General features: G+C 62.0%; 1 protein-coding gene across 3 annotated transcripts in view; it reads left to right on the forward strand.

Moving 5' to 3' along the window:
* Positions 1-2,221: 2,221 nt before the first annotated feature.
* MXRA7 (matrix remodeling associated 7) overlaps positions 2,222-16,590 on the forward strand; it is a 29,675-nt gene continuing 15,306 nt past the window's right edge. Inside the window, exons 1-4 of one of the 3 annotated variants that reach the window (XM_087750846.1) lie at positions 2,222-2,737; positions 9,945-10,040; positions 12,174-12,234; positions 16,254-16,353. In XM_087750846.1, coding sequence (XP_087606972.1) covers positions 2,330-2,737; positions 9,945-10,040; positions 12,174-12,234; positions 16,254-16,353 — 665 coding nt within the window. In that variant the 5' untranslated portion in view covers positions 2,222-2,329. The remainder of the gene's footprint in view (positions 2,738-9,944; positions 10,041-12,173; positions 12,235-16,253; positions 16,354-16,590) is intronic. The other 2 variants (XM_087750848.1, XM_087750847.1) reach the window with 2 other exon arrangements.

The raw sequence follows: 16,590 nt of genomic DNA on the forward strand, positions 1-16,590 counted from the left end.
CGGGCCCAGCCGGTTCCAGCAGCCGACAGTGAATCGCTGCAGGTCCAAAAGCAGAAGCCGCCAGTGGTCGCCGCTGGCCGTAGCTCCTGCTTGGTTCCCCCGTCAGTGACCCCCGTCTCAGAAGAAGCTGCGAGGGCCGGCGCCTTGTGTTTTAAGGCGTTGATAAATCCTGCTTGGGAGGGCACTCGCTGCAGCGCTCCGTCTCTGCACTGGGTTCATGCAAGCCACGTGCCGCTGCATTCCCGCGCCGGCACACACCCTCTAACAGACTTCCAACCGAGAGCCATGGAAAATGCATGGTGCCAGGGAAAAGGAGTGGGAGATGTCCTGGGTGTCAGCAGTAATCGAGGGCACAGCGCCGGCTGCCGACGTGCATCGGCGTGTAAAGCCACAGCACCCCCAGTCACCCTCCTGGCAGGCCACAGTGGCCAGTTTCTGCCAGTCTCGCCCAAAATTCCTCTGTGTCCCCAAAAGTGACGGTCTGCGTGAGCGCAGAGCAAAGACCCCGTCCCGTGAGTTTCCCCGCCCTGGCTCCGTCTCTAGCTGTGAGCGATCTCCAGCGCTCGGGGAAGTCTCCGAAAGCAAGCGGTGCACTGGATTCAGGATGATGCCTCCGTGGCTGCGGCAGGCGGTCAGCTCGGCTCCGAGGTTACGGAAAAACCAGAAGAAATGCAAACAAACCCGATTAACCGCTGATTCCCAAACTGCCTCTCCAGCCGCGCAGCCATGTGCCACGTACCCGAGGCCGTGCCAGGCTCTAATCAATGACCACCCTGTCCCGGCGGACGCGCTCTGCCGTAAGCCCTTGGGCCGAGGCCCTTTGCTCCTCCTGCCCCTGGAAGGGTCTCCCAGAAGCTGCCTGAGAGAGCATTTTGGTCTCGCGGGACTCACACCTAGTTATACCCCTCGGTACTGGTCTGGTGGAGCGGTCCTGGCTGCCACGTCCCTCGTGCTTTTCCACCGCTTCCATCTAGCGGGTCAAACTGTTGGAAGGCGGTCGCTTCAGCAAGCGGAGAGTGGGTTTGGACAGGACGGGAGAAGACGGGGCCAAACGTACATCGGAAAAGATGCCGAACCGAAGAGCGCCGTGGTGCTGCCACTCTCTGGATCTTGTGGCTGAGCTCTAGAGCAGCCCTGGTCAGCAGGGCCCAGGCAATGCAAAGCTACGTGGGAGGAGGGACGATAAGCACCATGGCTGGTCGTTACTAAGAATACAATTATCCATACGCTAATGACTGCCCGCCTGATAGGATTACCAATAAAGACAAACCGCAGTGAGGATCATGGCTTCACTTCCTTCCTCCCGCCCCGGGGATTTAATCCTGTCTTTGTTCATGTTTCTTTTTTAGCCAGTCAATAAAAATCTCTGCTCCCGGAGACATCTCCAAAGCCTTTTCCCTGGAGGAAACTTTGGGGGCAGATTCCCACGTCTGCTCCCCTCGCACACAGCTGGGAGAAAGCTCCACGCTGGTTTTACCCTGGCAGGAACAGCTTAGGCCTTCTAATTTCAGCCTGCTTTGTAAAAGGCTGGCTAATCCTGCCAGCGTCCTCGAGGGGCAGGAAGTCCTTGGTGGCAGAGTCTGGAAGGACCTGGCCACCCCTGGGCCCGTCTCCTTGCCAGCTCGTCATGGCTTCTGGGCACCTCCCGGGTTTCAGACGCCCCAGCAGCAAGGTGCTACGCTCAGCAGCCGACGGGCATGACGGCGGTTCATGGCACAAACGTGCCACCGGCATCGCCCGCAGCTCCGGCGGACCGACGCTCTGAGGCTTGGCGCAGATGCGCTGCCGGATGCTCCTCACCCAGGAGAGCGGGGACAGGCTCCCCGCGCCCTGCCAGCTCCCCCGCTGCCTGGCCAAGGGCTAACGAGGTGCAGACACTCCTTGAGCCCTCCATGGAGGGCAGCTGACCCCCAGCCCGCCCCGGGCTCCTCCGGCCCTGCCAGAGGCCCAAGTCAAACAGCTGGGACTGGTGCAAGTGCCTGGGCAGAAGGGTTTGGGAACGGCTTTTTGGCTACGGGGCAGCGCCTAGCGAAGGATCGCCCTGTCCGCAGCGGCCAGTGGCATCAGGCAGCGCCGCGCCGGTCGCCGGCGGCCTCGCTCGCCCGCCCGCCCCGGCCGCGGCCCCGGCCGTGGGTGCGGGGGGGCCGCCGGCTGCCGGCGCCGTGCGGGGGGTGGGTGCCGCGGCCGGCGGGGGGGCCGGGGCTGTGGGCAGGGCCCGGGCAGATGACGCCGGGTAAAGCCGGCTGAGAGCCTGCCCAGCCCCGCGCCGGCCGAGCGGGCTCCGCGGCCGCGCAGTCGGGTCGGGCGGGCGCCGGCGGCAGGAGCGAGGATGGACCTGGCCGTGGACCTGTACCTGGCCGTCTCGCTGCTCTTCACCGTCCTGGCCCTCGTCCTCGCCTCCGTCTTCGTGAGGCTGCGGGGAGGCGCGGGGCAGCGGGCGGCGGAGCGGCCCCGGGAGCCGGCGGCGGCCGAGCCGGCCCGGGAGGGCGGCCCCGGGGGCGAAGCGGCGGCGGAGGGAGCGGCCGCGGCCGCGGGGCCGGAGGACGAGGGCGGCCGGGTGCCGGTGGAGGAGGTCGGGGCGGGCGAGGAAGGGAAGGAGGCGGCCGGCGAGCAGCGGGAGGCGGCGGCGGAGCCGGGCCCCGCGGCCGAGCCCAGCCCCGCGGCGGCCGAGAGCATCCCCCGGCCGGCGCCCGCCGAGCCCCGCCAGCCCGGGCAGCGGGAGGATGCGGAGAGCAAGGTAAGGCGGCTGCCGGCGGGGCCTGGCCCCCTCCCCCGGGCAGCCGGGTCCCCCCCCGGTCCCCCCGGTCCCTCCCCGCGGCAGGGGCCGGTGCCCGCGGGCGGCGGGGCGGGGGCGCAGCGCCCGGGTTTTCCTCTAAAAGGGGGGAGGTCCCGGCAGGAGCCGGGGTTCGCCCTCGGGCGGGGACGAGCCCCTTGTCCCCGAGGGCGGCAGCGGGGGGTGCTGCGGGCTCCTTCCCACCGCCGCCCCCCGAGGAGTGCTTCTTCAAAAATGACCGAGATTTAAGGGAAGAGGAGCGTTCGCCTGTGTGAGCCTCCCCTGGCTGCGCATCCCGCCCCTCTTCCTTCTCCCAAGAGCTAATGCAGGTGCTGGGGGGTGTCCGTGTTTGTCCTTCCCGCCTGTATCCCCCCGCGGGCTCAGCAAAGCTCTGCCCTGCCTCCCACCCCAGCGGGACGCTGGCCCCGAGGTCTGACCCCCGCCGAACCGGGGGGCAGCGATGCCTATAAACGCCCGGTAAATCCTCCTCCAGCTCCGGATCTTGTTTAAAAATAAAAGGGCGACCCAGCGTCTGGGGAAGGAGGTTGCTCTGCTCTTGCCCGCTCGGATGGGGCTCGGTGACAGCCCGAGGTGCCCGAACGCGCGGTGTTGGGGGCTTTCTCCTGGGGCGGCCCCGTGTCCCGATGGGGGGAAGCGAGTAATGGGGCGGCTCAGGAACCCGGGAGCGATGCGTCGTCGTGTGCAGGCAGCATGTTTCAGCTGGGGAGCGCAGGCCTGGGGCCCGGGCCCCTGCTGGCTATTATTAGCAGCATTTGTAATCCTCAGCGACTGTATCCAGGCTGCCGGGCAGTGCGCAGGCAGCCCTCGCCCTGGAAAGCATCGCCACTGACTCACCAGACGGCCTTGGGCAAGTCCCAGGGTTGCGCACCCCCTCCTTACCGTGATGCTCTGCAGCGCCCAGGGGTTAGCCCCTGCTCTCGGGGCTGGGACGGGGGTCTGCCTCCCGGCGCTCCACCTCACCTCCCCTGCTCGTTCCTGAGCCCTTCCCGGCACCCCTTGGCCGTGGGTACGGCTCTCGAGCAGCCCCCTCCCTCATCCCAGCGTCCTGGAAGCCACATCTGTCCCTCTGCCGCATGATTTATTGGTGCCTTTGAGTACCAGGATCTTTGTCAAGCTGGAGAGCCCCTGGGCTGCCGTTAGCTGGCAGCTGGGCTAGCTCGGCAGCAAAGCTGGCCACCCAGCTGGAGCTGCTCTGGGGCCTGGGGCGCACCCAGCGCTCTGATGAAGCGCAGCACCCTGCCGGGACAGACGGCTGTGTCCAGTGCTGCCAGAGCTCATGGGCTCCACTGCTCTCTCGCTAGCTTGAGTCTTCTCGGGAACGTTTCTCCTCCCTTCTGGCTGCTCTTCAGTCCCGATTTCTTTGAGCGGGCACTGCTGCAACGCTTATTGCCTTCAGAGGTGGGCTCAGCTCCTTTATCCCCACTTGGGCACAGTTCGATACAGGGTTTCGCATGCCTGGAGGCAAGCCCTTACTCAAGGCACAGGGGGTCTTGTGTCCTCCAGCAGCCTGGCTGGGCCCCCTGAGTAGGGGTTTGGCCAGTTTTTCCTCCTGGGAATGGTCACCTCGCTGTAGGAGCGAGGCAGGGCAAGTCACCCTGGACCTGAGCAGCATCTCTTGGGGAAGGATGGGGACCAGGCGGTGGCTGCGATCTGGGTGGTGGTGGAGAGCGGCGGGAAGGGGGAGGGGTGCTTCTCACTGCTGAGAAAGTGCTTGGGAGCGCTGGCCCACGCGTCATCTCGTGGCTGCCAGGACCGCTCGGCGCAGGCTGCCGGGCTGGGACTGGTGGTCCCACGGTGCCGGGTGGCACGGCGGAGGGAGGGCGTGCGTTTCCAGCAGGCACCACACACGTGTGAGCGGGGAGCAGTGCCCGAGCTGCTGATCCAGGAGCCAATCCTGCGGGCAGAGTGGGGGAGACCATCCACAGCTCTGCAGAGTCTTCCCTGGGTTCCCTGGCTTTGCTCCCTGCAAATATCCTCAAAGTTGCTTCGTCCTCCTCCTCCAGCGCTGCTTAGGCCAAAGCCCAGCAGATGTTACAGGCATGGATGGGACTGGCCTTGGGCAGAGCAGCGAGCGCTCTGCAGGCGGCTGCTGGTGGGAACGCGCCCTATCAAACCCGTCCTGGCTCGGCTGAGGGCTGCGGTCCCCTGATGTGACTCAGCAGACGAGGCTCTCGGACGCCGTCCGCTCGGCTGCGGGCTGACGGCAGCATCGGGGCTGCTGCAGGCTCAGGGCTTCTTGGTTGGCTCGGTACATTGGCGAGCAGAGGGCTGTGCTAGGCACTCGGAGAGCTTTCTTTTCTTTTGCTTTTTTCCCCTCCTGTTTGCTCAGCACGTACTGCGCCGGGCTGCTTCAGATTCATGGCAGCCATTAACGACTCGACCAAAGTGCCGATGGATGAAGCTGCTCAGGGAGAGCAGCCGCGGTGCGTTTAATGGCTGGCTGGAGCTGTGCACCCCGATGCCTCCTTCCTTCCCTGCCCGTGCAAACCAGTACCGGCTGAGCAGCCTGAGCTGGGGCAGCGGTGTGGCTCAGCCTCCCTCCCGCTCCCAGCTCCGGCCAGGGCAGCCTGCGGTGCACAACTGGCCGCTAGCATCAGCGTGGGCCGAGGCCTCCCTGCCCCTCTCTGGGAGGACCGGGCCGCTGCAGCGCCGTGCCCGCGGCTGTAAAATGAAGCAGTGGCAAAGCAGGGAAAGGAGCCCGGGAGTGCTTGTTTCCATTAACTGCTGGTAGTGGTTCCCCTTGTCTCTGCTGGCTCCCATCACTGGAAAAAAAGTTAATTAGTGTGTCGCTGTCTGTTCTCATCCCCATCCCCAGCTTGTTAACGGGTGAGGCAGTGCTGTCAAAGCGATCCCCTAATGAAAAGCTGTTGGGCGGGAACTGCAGCATCGCTGGGGCTGCCGAGGCTTGTTCTTGCAAGAAACGGTCAGAAAACCTAATGAGTATTTCTGTCATGGAAATGGCAGATGGCAGGGGCAGGGCAGGGTTTTCAGCGGTGGTCCGAAGCCGTCGCTGGGATGCCATCCTGGCCTGGATGCTCTGGAGATGGGGAGGGTGAGCGGGCAGTGCCAGGCTTTCTGCCAGGCACGGCAGCCTGGCTGGTTTGCCAAGGGTTAACCACAGCTGGTGGCTTCAAACAGAGCAGGGTCAAGTGAGTGACAGTGGGGAGCGGGGACAGCTCTGGAGGTGATCCGGCAAGGGGGGGCCTCGCGCTCAGAGGTGCCCAGCTCGTCCTGGCCAGGGAAAGTCTTGCAACCCCTGCGTGTTCGGGACAGCGTGCTGTGCTGTGCTGTCACCCGGATGGCAAGGGCACGAAGGGGATGTCCCCTGCCCCCTCTGCAAAGCTCCCAGCACCTCTCCCCTGTGCCCCACGCCCCCCGCTGTGCCTCCCTGGGGGCTCCCAGCGCCCGGACACACCAGGCAGCAGACGCACAAACTCCCAGCAGGGGCTCTCTTTAAGTTTAAGTCGTCAGCATCTCCCCCTCTGACGCCTCCTGCCTGCCTTCCCGGTGCCGGAGGGGACAGGGTGTCTAATTAATCTGGCTTTAATTGGCAGCTGCGCAGGCTGCCTCCGCGCTGCGCAGGGCTGGGGCAGGAGCTCCCGTCGCAGCACGGTGGGGAGGGACGTGGGGATGTGCTACCCCTCGCCGCAGCCTCGGCAGCGGCACAGGCCCCTGCCAGCGGGATGCAGGGCTCTGCTGCCAGGCCCGTAACTGCTCGGATGTGCCCTGGCTCTCACCCAGTGCAGCCTGTGCCAATAACGAATGCATCATCTCTTGCAGCGTCTGCAAATTGAGAAGCAAGGCAGGATGCGTGTCGTGCCCTCCCCTCTGTCCCTGTCACGGGGTTGGAGCATGCGGCTGGTGCTGGGACAAAGTGTGGGGCACGGCTGCGTTGGGCTTTACGTTGTGTCCCCTGCAGTGGGTCGGGGAGGTTGGGCTGCGGCTCCATCCCTTCTGGGCAGGGTACGGCCTCGGGAGCCTGCCCAGAGCCTGCGCGCTGCTGGAGCAGAGGCCACAAGGGCTCTTTGCCTTCTGAAGCGCCCACTCCCGTGAACGGCCGCTGGGTAGGGCTGTGGGGCGAGGGCAGGCTTTGCGTGCCCCTGCTCCCTGCCCCAGGGCCCATCTGTGGCAGCAGGAGATGTCCCAGTGTTGGTGCCTGTGGCATTTGCTTGCCAGAGGCCGGAGCAAAAAGGGACGAGCACCGGACGAGCCGGCTGGGTGCACTGCTGCGGGTGCCGCGCCGGAGCGTGACACTGGCTGTGGGGACGGGTGCTGCTGAGCTGGGACTCCTCACCCTGCCATGGGATGCACCAGTGCTTTCCTAATCAGACCTGGTGCTGCCTGACCCCGCGCTGGGGCCGGATGGCCGCGGAGCTTCAGCGGGGCGCTGGCCGCTCCATGGCTCATCCTTGCCCGCAGCGGTGACGCGGGGACTGGTCGGAGCAGATGCTCCCTGCGCTCTGGGGGTTCAGACCTGCGAAGCGCTGCCCCTGGACGAGGCACATCCCCGCCAGGCGCCCGGGGCCGGCAGGGCCATCGCCCAGGGCAGGAAAACCCCTCTCCTGTAGCAGCTGCTGCTCTGGCTGGTGGGAGGACGGAGAGCCCCAGCAGTGGGGTGAAGGGGAGCTGCCAACATAGCAGCTGCTTTGCTTTCCTAAACTCTGCCCAACACTATTATTCATTCTTTTTTTAAAGGCTTCTTCCTTCCCCTTTTCCTCTTGGCTTTTCTCTTTCTGGCTGGCTGTCTCCTGTCTGCTTTCTTTCCCTCTTGCAACGTCTTGCATCAGGCTTGGAGCAGAAAGTGCAGCCATAAATGGCAACACACAGGGCCCGGGAGCTTAATCCAAGACAATATTCTCCCCCTGCTTTCCAGCCTGGGATCTTCTCTTTTCCCGGAGCTGGAGTGCGGCACTCATTTGTCCCCATCCTGCCCATAGATGCTGGGGCTGTCCCTGTGGCTGAGGACAGGGCAAGGAACACACCAGCCCCATGGGCTCCTCCTGTCCCTCCTGAGAAGGGAAGCCCATTGCTCGGAGGGGTTTGCGCCGGGGAAGGAGGAAGCAGGGAGGAAATGGCCAGAAATGAGCTGAAAACCAGATGATGTTGTGATGGGGAGCCCGGCCTCCATCTCCCGTAGGGCTGGGAGAGGGCTCGTGCGGCGGCAGAGCCACGAGGGAGGATTTGGGAGGGACAGCACCAAGCTCCTGTGTCTGAGCCATCTTCCCCTGGGTAACCTGGAGCTGTCTGTGGTGCCTGTGACCAAAATGTCCCCGGGGGTCTTGTCCTCGCTCCTGAGTCAGCTTCACGCGCGGACATCTGACTTGTTGGCTGTGGAAGCTAAAGGGCAAACCCGTGTTTCTGATAGTGCAACAAACGCTTCGGCTCTAAAGCCAAGAGCTGCCAAGAGCCAGGACAGATGTATCGCTGCACTGGTATTTAAGGTGAATGACTTGTTGGATTTTAACCCTGCGGTGGCGGGCGCTGGGCTTTCCAAAGCCCCTGGCAAGCTGCGCAGAGGTGTGGTTCAGCCATAAGCGGGCACGGGCTGTGCTGTGGGCTGGGTCCCTCCTGCCCGCAAGCAGGAGCAGGCAGGAGCGCAGGGCACGTTCCCCACCCTGCGTGGCCTCGGGGCCAGGCAGCTGCTGCCAAACGTGTCCCTGTGCTGATGCCGGTGGCAATGCGATCTTTGTTTGCCGCAGCAGCTGGCCTGGGCAGCCCGTGTCAAGTCTCCTCCAGATGCTCCTGGATAATGACGTGCGCAGTCGCTGTGCAGCGCTTCTTGTTGCCCTTTTTTTTCTGCGGGGAGCCTTTCTTGTTCACTGTGCAAATGCAGAGAGATGCTGGCTTGTGGGCTGGTGGCTGGAGCAGTCGGGTCCCTGCTTCTCCAGCAGCTCCTGCTGCTGTCTGGCCCTGGTCCATGCTTCACTCGCTCCCTACCTCTCAAAAGAGTCTCCCTGTATTGCCCCTGGGCTGTGTTACGTATAGGAGAGCAGTGCCTGGGGTGCCATAGGGGTTGGCATAGAGGCCTGAGGTCCTCTTTGGTTGCCAGGTCTCCCAGCGTTGCCCCAACACCTTCCCCCTCCATTTTTCGGCTGCAGGACCCTACCCTGCTCTTGCAGAGCATCCCGTGGCCAGGGCACAGCAGCCCCTGGCTCGGCTGCTCTTACCCCATGGCTGTGAGGGGGACTGGCACAGCAGCACCCGCTGGCCACGGCAGGGCTGAGGAGCCCTGAGATTTGGGGCAGGCGTCCTGGGGCTGTTGGGATGCTCCAGGCAGGGAGGGCTCTCCCCTCCGCCCCGGCTGGCCGGGGCTGCGGGCACAGCCAGGCTCGGGGTAGGGGTTTTGTCCCTGCTGACCATTTTTCAAGCCAGCCCGGAGGCTGCTCCCAGCTCGGCACTGGTATTTTCGCTGCAAGGCCAACGGACGCGATGTCCCTGCTCCCTGCCCACGCGTATCCTCCTCCACGGCTGCCCTCCTGCCGCAGCGGGGAAAGGTTCAGCTGAGAAGCGTTTGCACTGGGGGAGGGCAGGGGAGGGAAGGCTTTGCACAGGGGTCGAGGCCATTCTGCGTTCCAAGCTGATGTGGGGATGAGAGAGAGCAGGGAAGCCCCAGCTCCAGGATTGCAGCGGGGGGACGGGAGGGTTTCAGGGGGTATTACCCTGCGATGGAGAAGGCAGCTGGCGGAGCAGGCCCTGCAAGCACTCACAAACTGAGCATACTGTGCTGTTCCTCTCCCCTCGCCTCCTGCTAGCCCTGATCTGCTGCATCAGCATCCCCGGGCAGCTGCCTCCAGCCCTGCCAGCACACCCGGGCAGCAGAGCCCAGTGCTGGCCGAGCTGCTCCCCCTCATCGATGGCTCCTTGCAAGGGTCCTGGTCCTGCGGGCTGGGGCTGCCACAGAGGGCAGCTCCTGAGCTCCAAACCCTGGCGCCAGGCCTGGGCACTGAAGGTCTCTGGTGCTCCTCACTCCAGCAGCCATGCGTGGCTTGGCACATGGATGGGAGGCAGCATGGGCTCAGGCAGCGGGGCAAGGTGGGCTGCCAGCTGCGTCCGGGCATTTGTCCGCATGTGCTGCTGCTGCCGGGGCCGGTTGGTTGAGCATGGGGAGGGCTCGGGGGCATTTGTGCTCAAAGCTTTTGCCTCTTTCCAGATACCACTTCTGGGTGCCTCACCTGCGCCCAGCCTCGGGCACACGGGACAAGCGGAGGATGGATGCGGCCATGCAACGCTTTCCAGCAAGGCAGAGGTGCGTGGGATGGAGAGCCAGCCTGGGGAAAGTGTGCTGGTGTCCCTGCATGGATGGGACATTGTCCAGGGTAGCAGTGGCCGGGGTGGCGGGGAGGGCAAAGCTTGCCTCTTGCACTCCCCCAGGGCGGGTTGAGTGGGCTTTTAATGGCTTGGTCCATTTAAAGCAGAGAGAAACAGTGCTCCGGGTGCAAATGTGCTTCTCGGGTGTGCAGGGAGTGATGCCTGGCTCCTGGGGCCTCAGCGAGTGGGGTCGTGCCAAGGCAGCCAGGGGGCTCTGGCGGTGGGGCAGCGATGGCTGCAAGGGAGCGAGCAGCCCCGGCGAGGCAGAGGACAGGGTGTCGAGGCCGGGGCTGCAGTGGAGGGGGGAAGGGAGGTGCTGGCATCTGCCTCTAAGCCATCCGTGCAGAAAGATGTTGTGCTGCAGCAAGCTACCGACTGCCACGAGCAGGGGGGTTCCCAGCACAGCCACGGCCATGGCACGTTGCTGCCACCTGCCAGCCTGGCATCCCGGCTGCTCCCTCTCTGCTCCCATCAAATGTTTCTTCCTCTGGGTTGGAGCAGAGATATTTTCTTTCCTTGGAGGTTTGGCACCCAAATTTCCTACTTGCTTCCACTGTTAAATGCTCAGAAATGCTCAGTACCTAATGCCTGGGCAGGGAACAGGCTAAAATATCCCGGGCAGGGAACAGGCTAAAATATCCCTTGTGCCGGTTCCTGGAGGGTCCAGTCTCCCTGGGGGCATCCCAGCGCACAGGGAGAGAGGGATGTGATGGGGAACCACTGCCCGAGTCCCCAGGCCAGGGCTGGGCATCGCCTCCCCGCGCCCTCCCTGAGGCCTCTCCTTTGGGTGTTGCCCCGCTCTCAGCGATCCCCGGGGGAAGCCCGGGTGTCCACCGGGAAGTGCCCATGTTTGGAAGCGTGGCCCAAAATAGCGGTGGCTGCAGGGGGCGGGGGTCTCGGCGGCGTGTCCTTCTGGGGAGCCCGGGAGCAGGGTGGCGAGAAGAAGCCAAATGGCTGTGAATAATGCGCATTCCTCACCGATGACAAACTAACCTAGTTCTGGGTCGAGGCTGCATACCGCGCTCCAGCAGTTTATCTAAAGCCACGCACTGCAAAGCCAGCGCTGGGCTCTGCGCAGGGTCCTTCTCGGACCGTCTTCGTTTCCCTCAGGTCTCCTTCACTCCGACTTTTCCCTTGTCCTCAACAGTGTGGCGGCTTGCCAGGCTCCCTCCATGCTCCTTCCCCTCTCTCCCATGGGCTCTGCCCTTTGCACGCCAGCCCCATCACTTCGAATCAAATGCATGGGGCCGGGGAGGACGTGGGAGGACGCGTGCTCCGGGGTGCTGGCGACCTCCGGGCTCGCTCACGGGGGTTCGCAGCCAGGGTGCTGGGTGCTGTGCTTTGTAGGAGGAAGGCACGTACGTGGGGGCATTGCCATGTGTCCCTGTCTTATCTCCAGAGCTGGAGCAGTCCTCTCCCTCCCTGTTTGCCATTTGCATGACTCTGCTATGTGCACCACAAGGGGAAGGAATCTGGGCTTGATAAAGCTTGTTGTAGCCTGTAGGAGGCAACCCCCAAAACTTCCAACATTGCTTTGCATTTATAAAAAACAATGTGCTGTTGCTGCTCCTCTCTGTGCTCCAGAGATCAGCTGTGCCACCGCGGTGCGTGCGGGCCGGCACGTCTCGCGGGAGCGAGGGGCCGGGGGGGCCGAGGGCAGCGGCCAGCGGCGTCTCGGGGGGTTGCTGCCAGGTGAGGCTGGGAGGGCTCCTGGCGGGGTCCCAGCACGAACCCCCTGGTGTTGCCTTCGGCCACTGGTCCAGCTGCCCAGTGCCCCTGTGCTTCGGAGCAGCTGCTTGGCCCATGGCTGCAAGGTGGCTTTTGCCAGGGACCTGCCTTTTCCTAGCGCTGGGATGGTCCATCCCAGCCCAGCCTGGGGGCACACAAGAACAAAGCAGACTAAGGAACATCGTCTTGGCCTAATCCGTGAAGGAGGCAGGGAAGGGGTGCCCAGCCCTCGGGACCTCCAGTCTCTGCCTCCCTGCCCTGCGGGCTCTGGTGCCCTGGCTGAGCACAGGTTACTTAGCACAGCGCTTTCTCCTCATGGCTGCTCTGTTTTTAACTCCTCCAGGAGGAAGATCCAGACTCAGAAAACGAGAAGCTGGTGGTGAGAGAGCCGGAGGATGAGGATGGTGAGTGCTGAGCAAGCCAGCACCCTGTGGGAAGGGTACGGGTGGGTCGGAGGGGCTGAAGCCCGGAGTGCTTGGAGATGGTCTCCTTCCTCCAGGAAATGCAGAGGAAATTCCTACCCCAGCAGCAGCCCGTTTGCTTCCCCAGATGCCCTTGTGCTGTTTGCCAGCAGCTAGCTTTTGATGAAGCTGCCCCAAAAGCTCCTTGCTCGCATCCAGGACGATCTCCAGGGGCTTTAGTCAGAGCCGTGTTTAACTGATTAGCCAATTAGTTGATTGGAAAATGATTAATTGACTAATTGGGGTGACAACTGCTGCACTCGTAAGAAAATGAAACAGATGGTGCCAAGCAAGAGTGTGTGTCTGAAGGGGACCCTGCTGTCCTGAGCGGCCCCGGAGCTGCTGGGGTGTCCCCAGGGGCCCCTGCCCCGGGTGGCCAGGGGCAGCAGGAGAGCTTGGGGCGTTCCCCCTTCCCTGCCCCACTTTCCGCTTGCCCTTTTTAAGGCGCTGTGTGGAATCCCTTGGCTCGGGAGGATTATGCCTAATGCCACAGAGAATCAAACTTTAATCTTGGTGCCATGCCCACAAGGTGGGGGCCTTTGGAGATGGGGTTCCCAAAAGACACTTATTCCACCCCTTTAGGCTTCCTTGCAGCACCGGGGTGATCGGGGATGTTACTGTGTGGGACTGTGGGAGACCTGATTTGAGGAATGATGGATGTATCCCGTCAAATGGATGCTCAGTAACGCTGCTCTGCCAGGGTCTGCCTCCTTCGGGTCTGCCCTGTTTCGGGGCTGCTCCAGCACTGCTGTGCATCGCCCCGAAGTGGCTGTGGCCAGGAGCAGGTGGAGATGACAGTGCCTGGCCAGGGGTCGTGGCTGCCCCAGCATCCTCCCTAAGCATCTCCTGCAGGCAGCCACCGACTCCCCTCCTGAATTATTTACACCATTTCTGAGGTGTTTTAACGGGACGGGGTAAAGCGATGGCTCAGCTTGATGATGAGGAGGCGAGCAGTGTGAGCTGGGAATAACGGCGGTGCCCTGGCTGGGGAGAAACCTCGCTCTTTCCTTCACCGTTTCTCCTGCGCGTTCCTTGGTCCTGGCCCAACTCAAGCCCCTGAGCTGCCGCCCAGCAAGCCCACGAGCACTCTGTCACCAGCCCGGGATGCTGCCACGGTGGCCAAAGCCACCAGAGCAGCCTCCTCCCCGCCTCGGGCAGCCCGGCTCGGGGGGAGCTGGCCGGGAGGAGGCAGGCACTGGCTGCGTGCGCAGGGCGCGCCGGAGCGAGCGTGTTCGGAGCAGAGGTGCGCTCCAGGGGCTGCTTTCACCCTGCGAGCCCAGGGTCACGGCGCTGGCAACGCAAGGGCAGAGAGATGAAAGACGAATGTTTTCTTTAATATGAACTCACGGAGGCTCTGAGTAAGTAGGTCACCTCACATTTCTGTAGTGTTTTCACTGTCCATGTGAAAACCCAGCCTCCTCTTCTCCGTGTGTTTCCTGAAGTTTGTTTTCAGTCTGCAAAGAATGTTCCTGAGCTCAGAAAAAATCCAGCGGTTTCCAAAGCCGCACACTGGCTCCTTTTTAACCACAACATGTGGGCAGGGAGATGGGTAGCCTCCTCGCCTCCCTCTTCCCTTATTCTTTTCTGGCAGGGTAGCAATTAAACTGCCCTTTTTGGGACAGGCAAAATCCCAAATCTCAATTTACTTGGCAGAAAACCACGTGAGGGAAATGATCTTAATTGTCCTTGAAATCAGGCGAGCTATACAAAGGTAATGAAACGGCTCCTGCTCTGCATCAGGGTAAGAAACAGGATGTTACACCCTCACAGCAGCCAGCTGAATTTTCTTTCCGTGCACTTCTACGGCCACCCGAAGGGCTGATAAGCTGCAGCATTCCTGCTTGTTTCCAGCTGGCCGGACTTGTTTGTCTGCCGGTTCAGAGGGTTTTCCCACTGCGGGAAGTGGGATATGGCCGAGCCGAATGCCTGGGGCTGCGGGATTGGAGCATGGGGGTGCTTGTGTTTGGACACTTGTGAAGACCTTAGGGAAAGGGTTTGCCTCGTTCCCTTGGGAGTCCCGACAGTGTTTTGGGGATTAGAGAAACACTCGGGATCAGTAACTGAGCAGTAATCCACCAGGACTTCCCAGGGAAGCTCCCCAAGATCAGGGACGCAGAGATGTAGAGAAATGTGGATCTCTGCAGGGAGGAGGTTTCTGTTAAATCCCCGGCCCGCTAACATCGCTCCAGGCACGCTCTATGCTAGCGGCAGTGACCTTGCAGTGGTCGGCATGCTCGGTCCCGCACCCGCCCGCGCAGCCTCGCACAGCTTGTTTTTGAGATCTCAAGTTTCCCCATCTACACAACGAGGCTCTGCCTCGCCCTTCGCGTGGGGGTCCCCAGGGTCTGCGGGACCTCTGGCAGCAGCTGAGTGCACGCGTGAGCTTGGGGTTGGAGAAATCGCTAAATCATGCAGTTGACCCTGGACAGGGGGAGAAACTCCTTAAGGGGAGTATTGACTGGAAAATAAAGGGAAGGTGCTGACGCTGAATCCCTCTGGGTGTGAGGAAGGGAGGAGAGGGGCCGTGGGGTGGTCTTCATTTGGGAAGGTGGAGGAGGAGAGACTGTCGTGAACGTGGTGCCTGCAATAGCAGCAGCGAGGACTGGAAGGGGCTTCCTAGGCGGCTGGGGACAGGGAACAGGTTCTGTACAAGTTGGGGCTTTCTCTCCTGCCACAGAAGACAGAGGAGCTTCACCACTCTGGGGGTCTTGCTGGTGCTGGGAGGTATCATCCTGGATATTCGGTTTGTGGATAACGTGCGATTTTTCAGGGGCATGCAGATAATATGGTAACGTCATCTTTTTGTGGACCCCTTGGAAGTATCCCCAGGGCTCCGAGGGCTGGTGGAAACAGCAGATGTTTCTGGGTGGATGTGGAAAGAGCAATGCTAGATGGCTCAATGTGAGGCAGCAGAGTCCTGCAGTCCTTGGGAGATAAAGGCTCACAGATAGCCAGCCCACAGATAACCAGTACAGGCAACTACCCGAAGCAGCCGCTCTTCCTGGGCTGCCCTTTGGATTGACCTCCACTCCTGTTGTTTTCTCCTGTCCCTAGGAAGATAAAGCAGGGGAGAGGTTTTTAAAAGCAAATAGTGCTCGAACAAAATCCGATTGGAAAAGGATCGGCTTTGGCTCAGAGTCTGTGAGCTTCAGTGCTCTAATTAGCACAGGGCTGAGGCTGGCGAGCCGGGTGGGAGAGCAGCTGGGCCTGGAGAAGGAGACCCCGGTTTCCACTTCAGGTCTGTTGGCTGGTGGCAGGGGGACTTGGACCCAGCTGTGTCGCTGCTCCTGGGGCTGCCTTGGCTCAGCTCCGTCTGCAGCCCTGGGATTTGCCGTGTGGCACCTTCTTTTTTCACGAGCTTTGTCAAGAGCTGCAGGAGAGCTGCTGGGCTGCACGGCCTGGGACAGCTCTGCTCGTGGCACCGTCCGTGAGCCCCAAGCATGGGAGAGGGCCCCTGGAGAAGGAGAGGGAGAGAGGAGGAATGCAAGTCTGGAGAGGAGACGTGGAAAATGCTGTGAGCTAATCAGAGCGGGATTAGCATGTCTTGATAAGCCAAGATAGGTCTGCAAGGCTTTGAATCCAAAGAGAGCAACAGCATATGGTTCCCATGCTGTAGGATTTACTTGCGTCTGCTTCCAAGCAGGGCTGCTTGCTCGCAGCAGTCCTCGCTGTTTCCAGCACGAGCTGCAGCTGGGACTCCTGCCGTCCTCTGGCCAGCCGCACCTTGGCTCTCCACCGCAGCCCACACAGCTTCCCCGACACTGCCCAGGCTCTCCGGAGATGGGAGGTGACTGTGGAAGTATCTTTTGGGGTGGCCACAGCGTTTAGGGTGCGTGCGTGGGAGCAGGGGTCAGTGAGAAGCTCCAGGGAACAAGCCCGCTGCTGCTGATCATTGCTCTCGGGAGGTCTCTGGCTCACACAGTCTCTTGCTCTTCTTTGTCTCTCCCACTCCTACTCTCCAGCTGCAGATGAGACGTTCTCTTTTAAATACAGTCCTGGAAAGCTGAGGGGAAACCAGTACAAGTCAATGATGACCAAAGAAGAACTCGAGGAAGAACAAAGGTAAGTTGTTTCCTTTTTCTTCCTGCCCAAGGCCGTCTGGTTAGCATCCTCTTGAAGCAAGCTGGGTGTGTTCAGGCCTCTTCCCCCAACTGCCTCGGGCTCAACATCTCATGGCACCATGGTCCAGACCTCTGCCGCTCAGGAAGGCATGAGAACAAAAAGTCAGACTGGTTTAGGAGATGAAGATGCTGTGGCCCTGTATACCCTTGGAGCTGTTCAAGCTCCTTCTCTGGATGC

Source organism: Nipponia nippon, unplaced genomic scaffold, assembly GCF_047370975.1.
Source record: "Nipponia nippon isolate SJK-2023a ecotype South Korea unplaced genomic scaffold, ASM4737097v1 scaffold_14, whole genome shotgun sequence".
NCBI lineage: Eukaryota > Metazoa > Chordata > Aves > Pelecaniformes > Threskiornithidae > Nipponia > Nipponia nippon.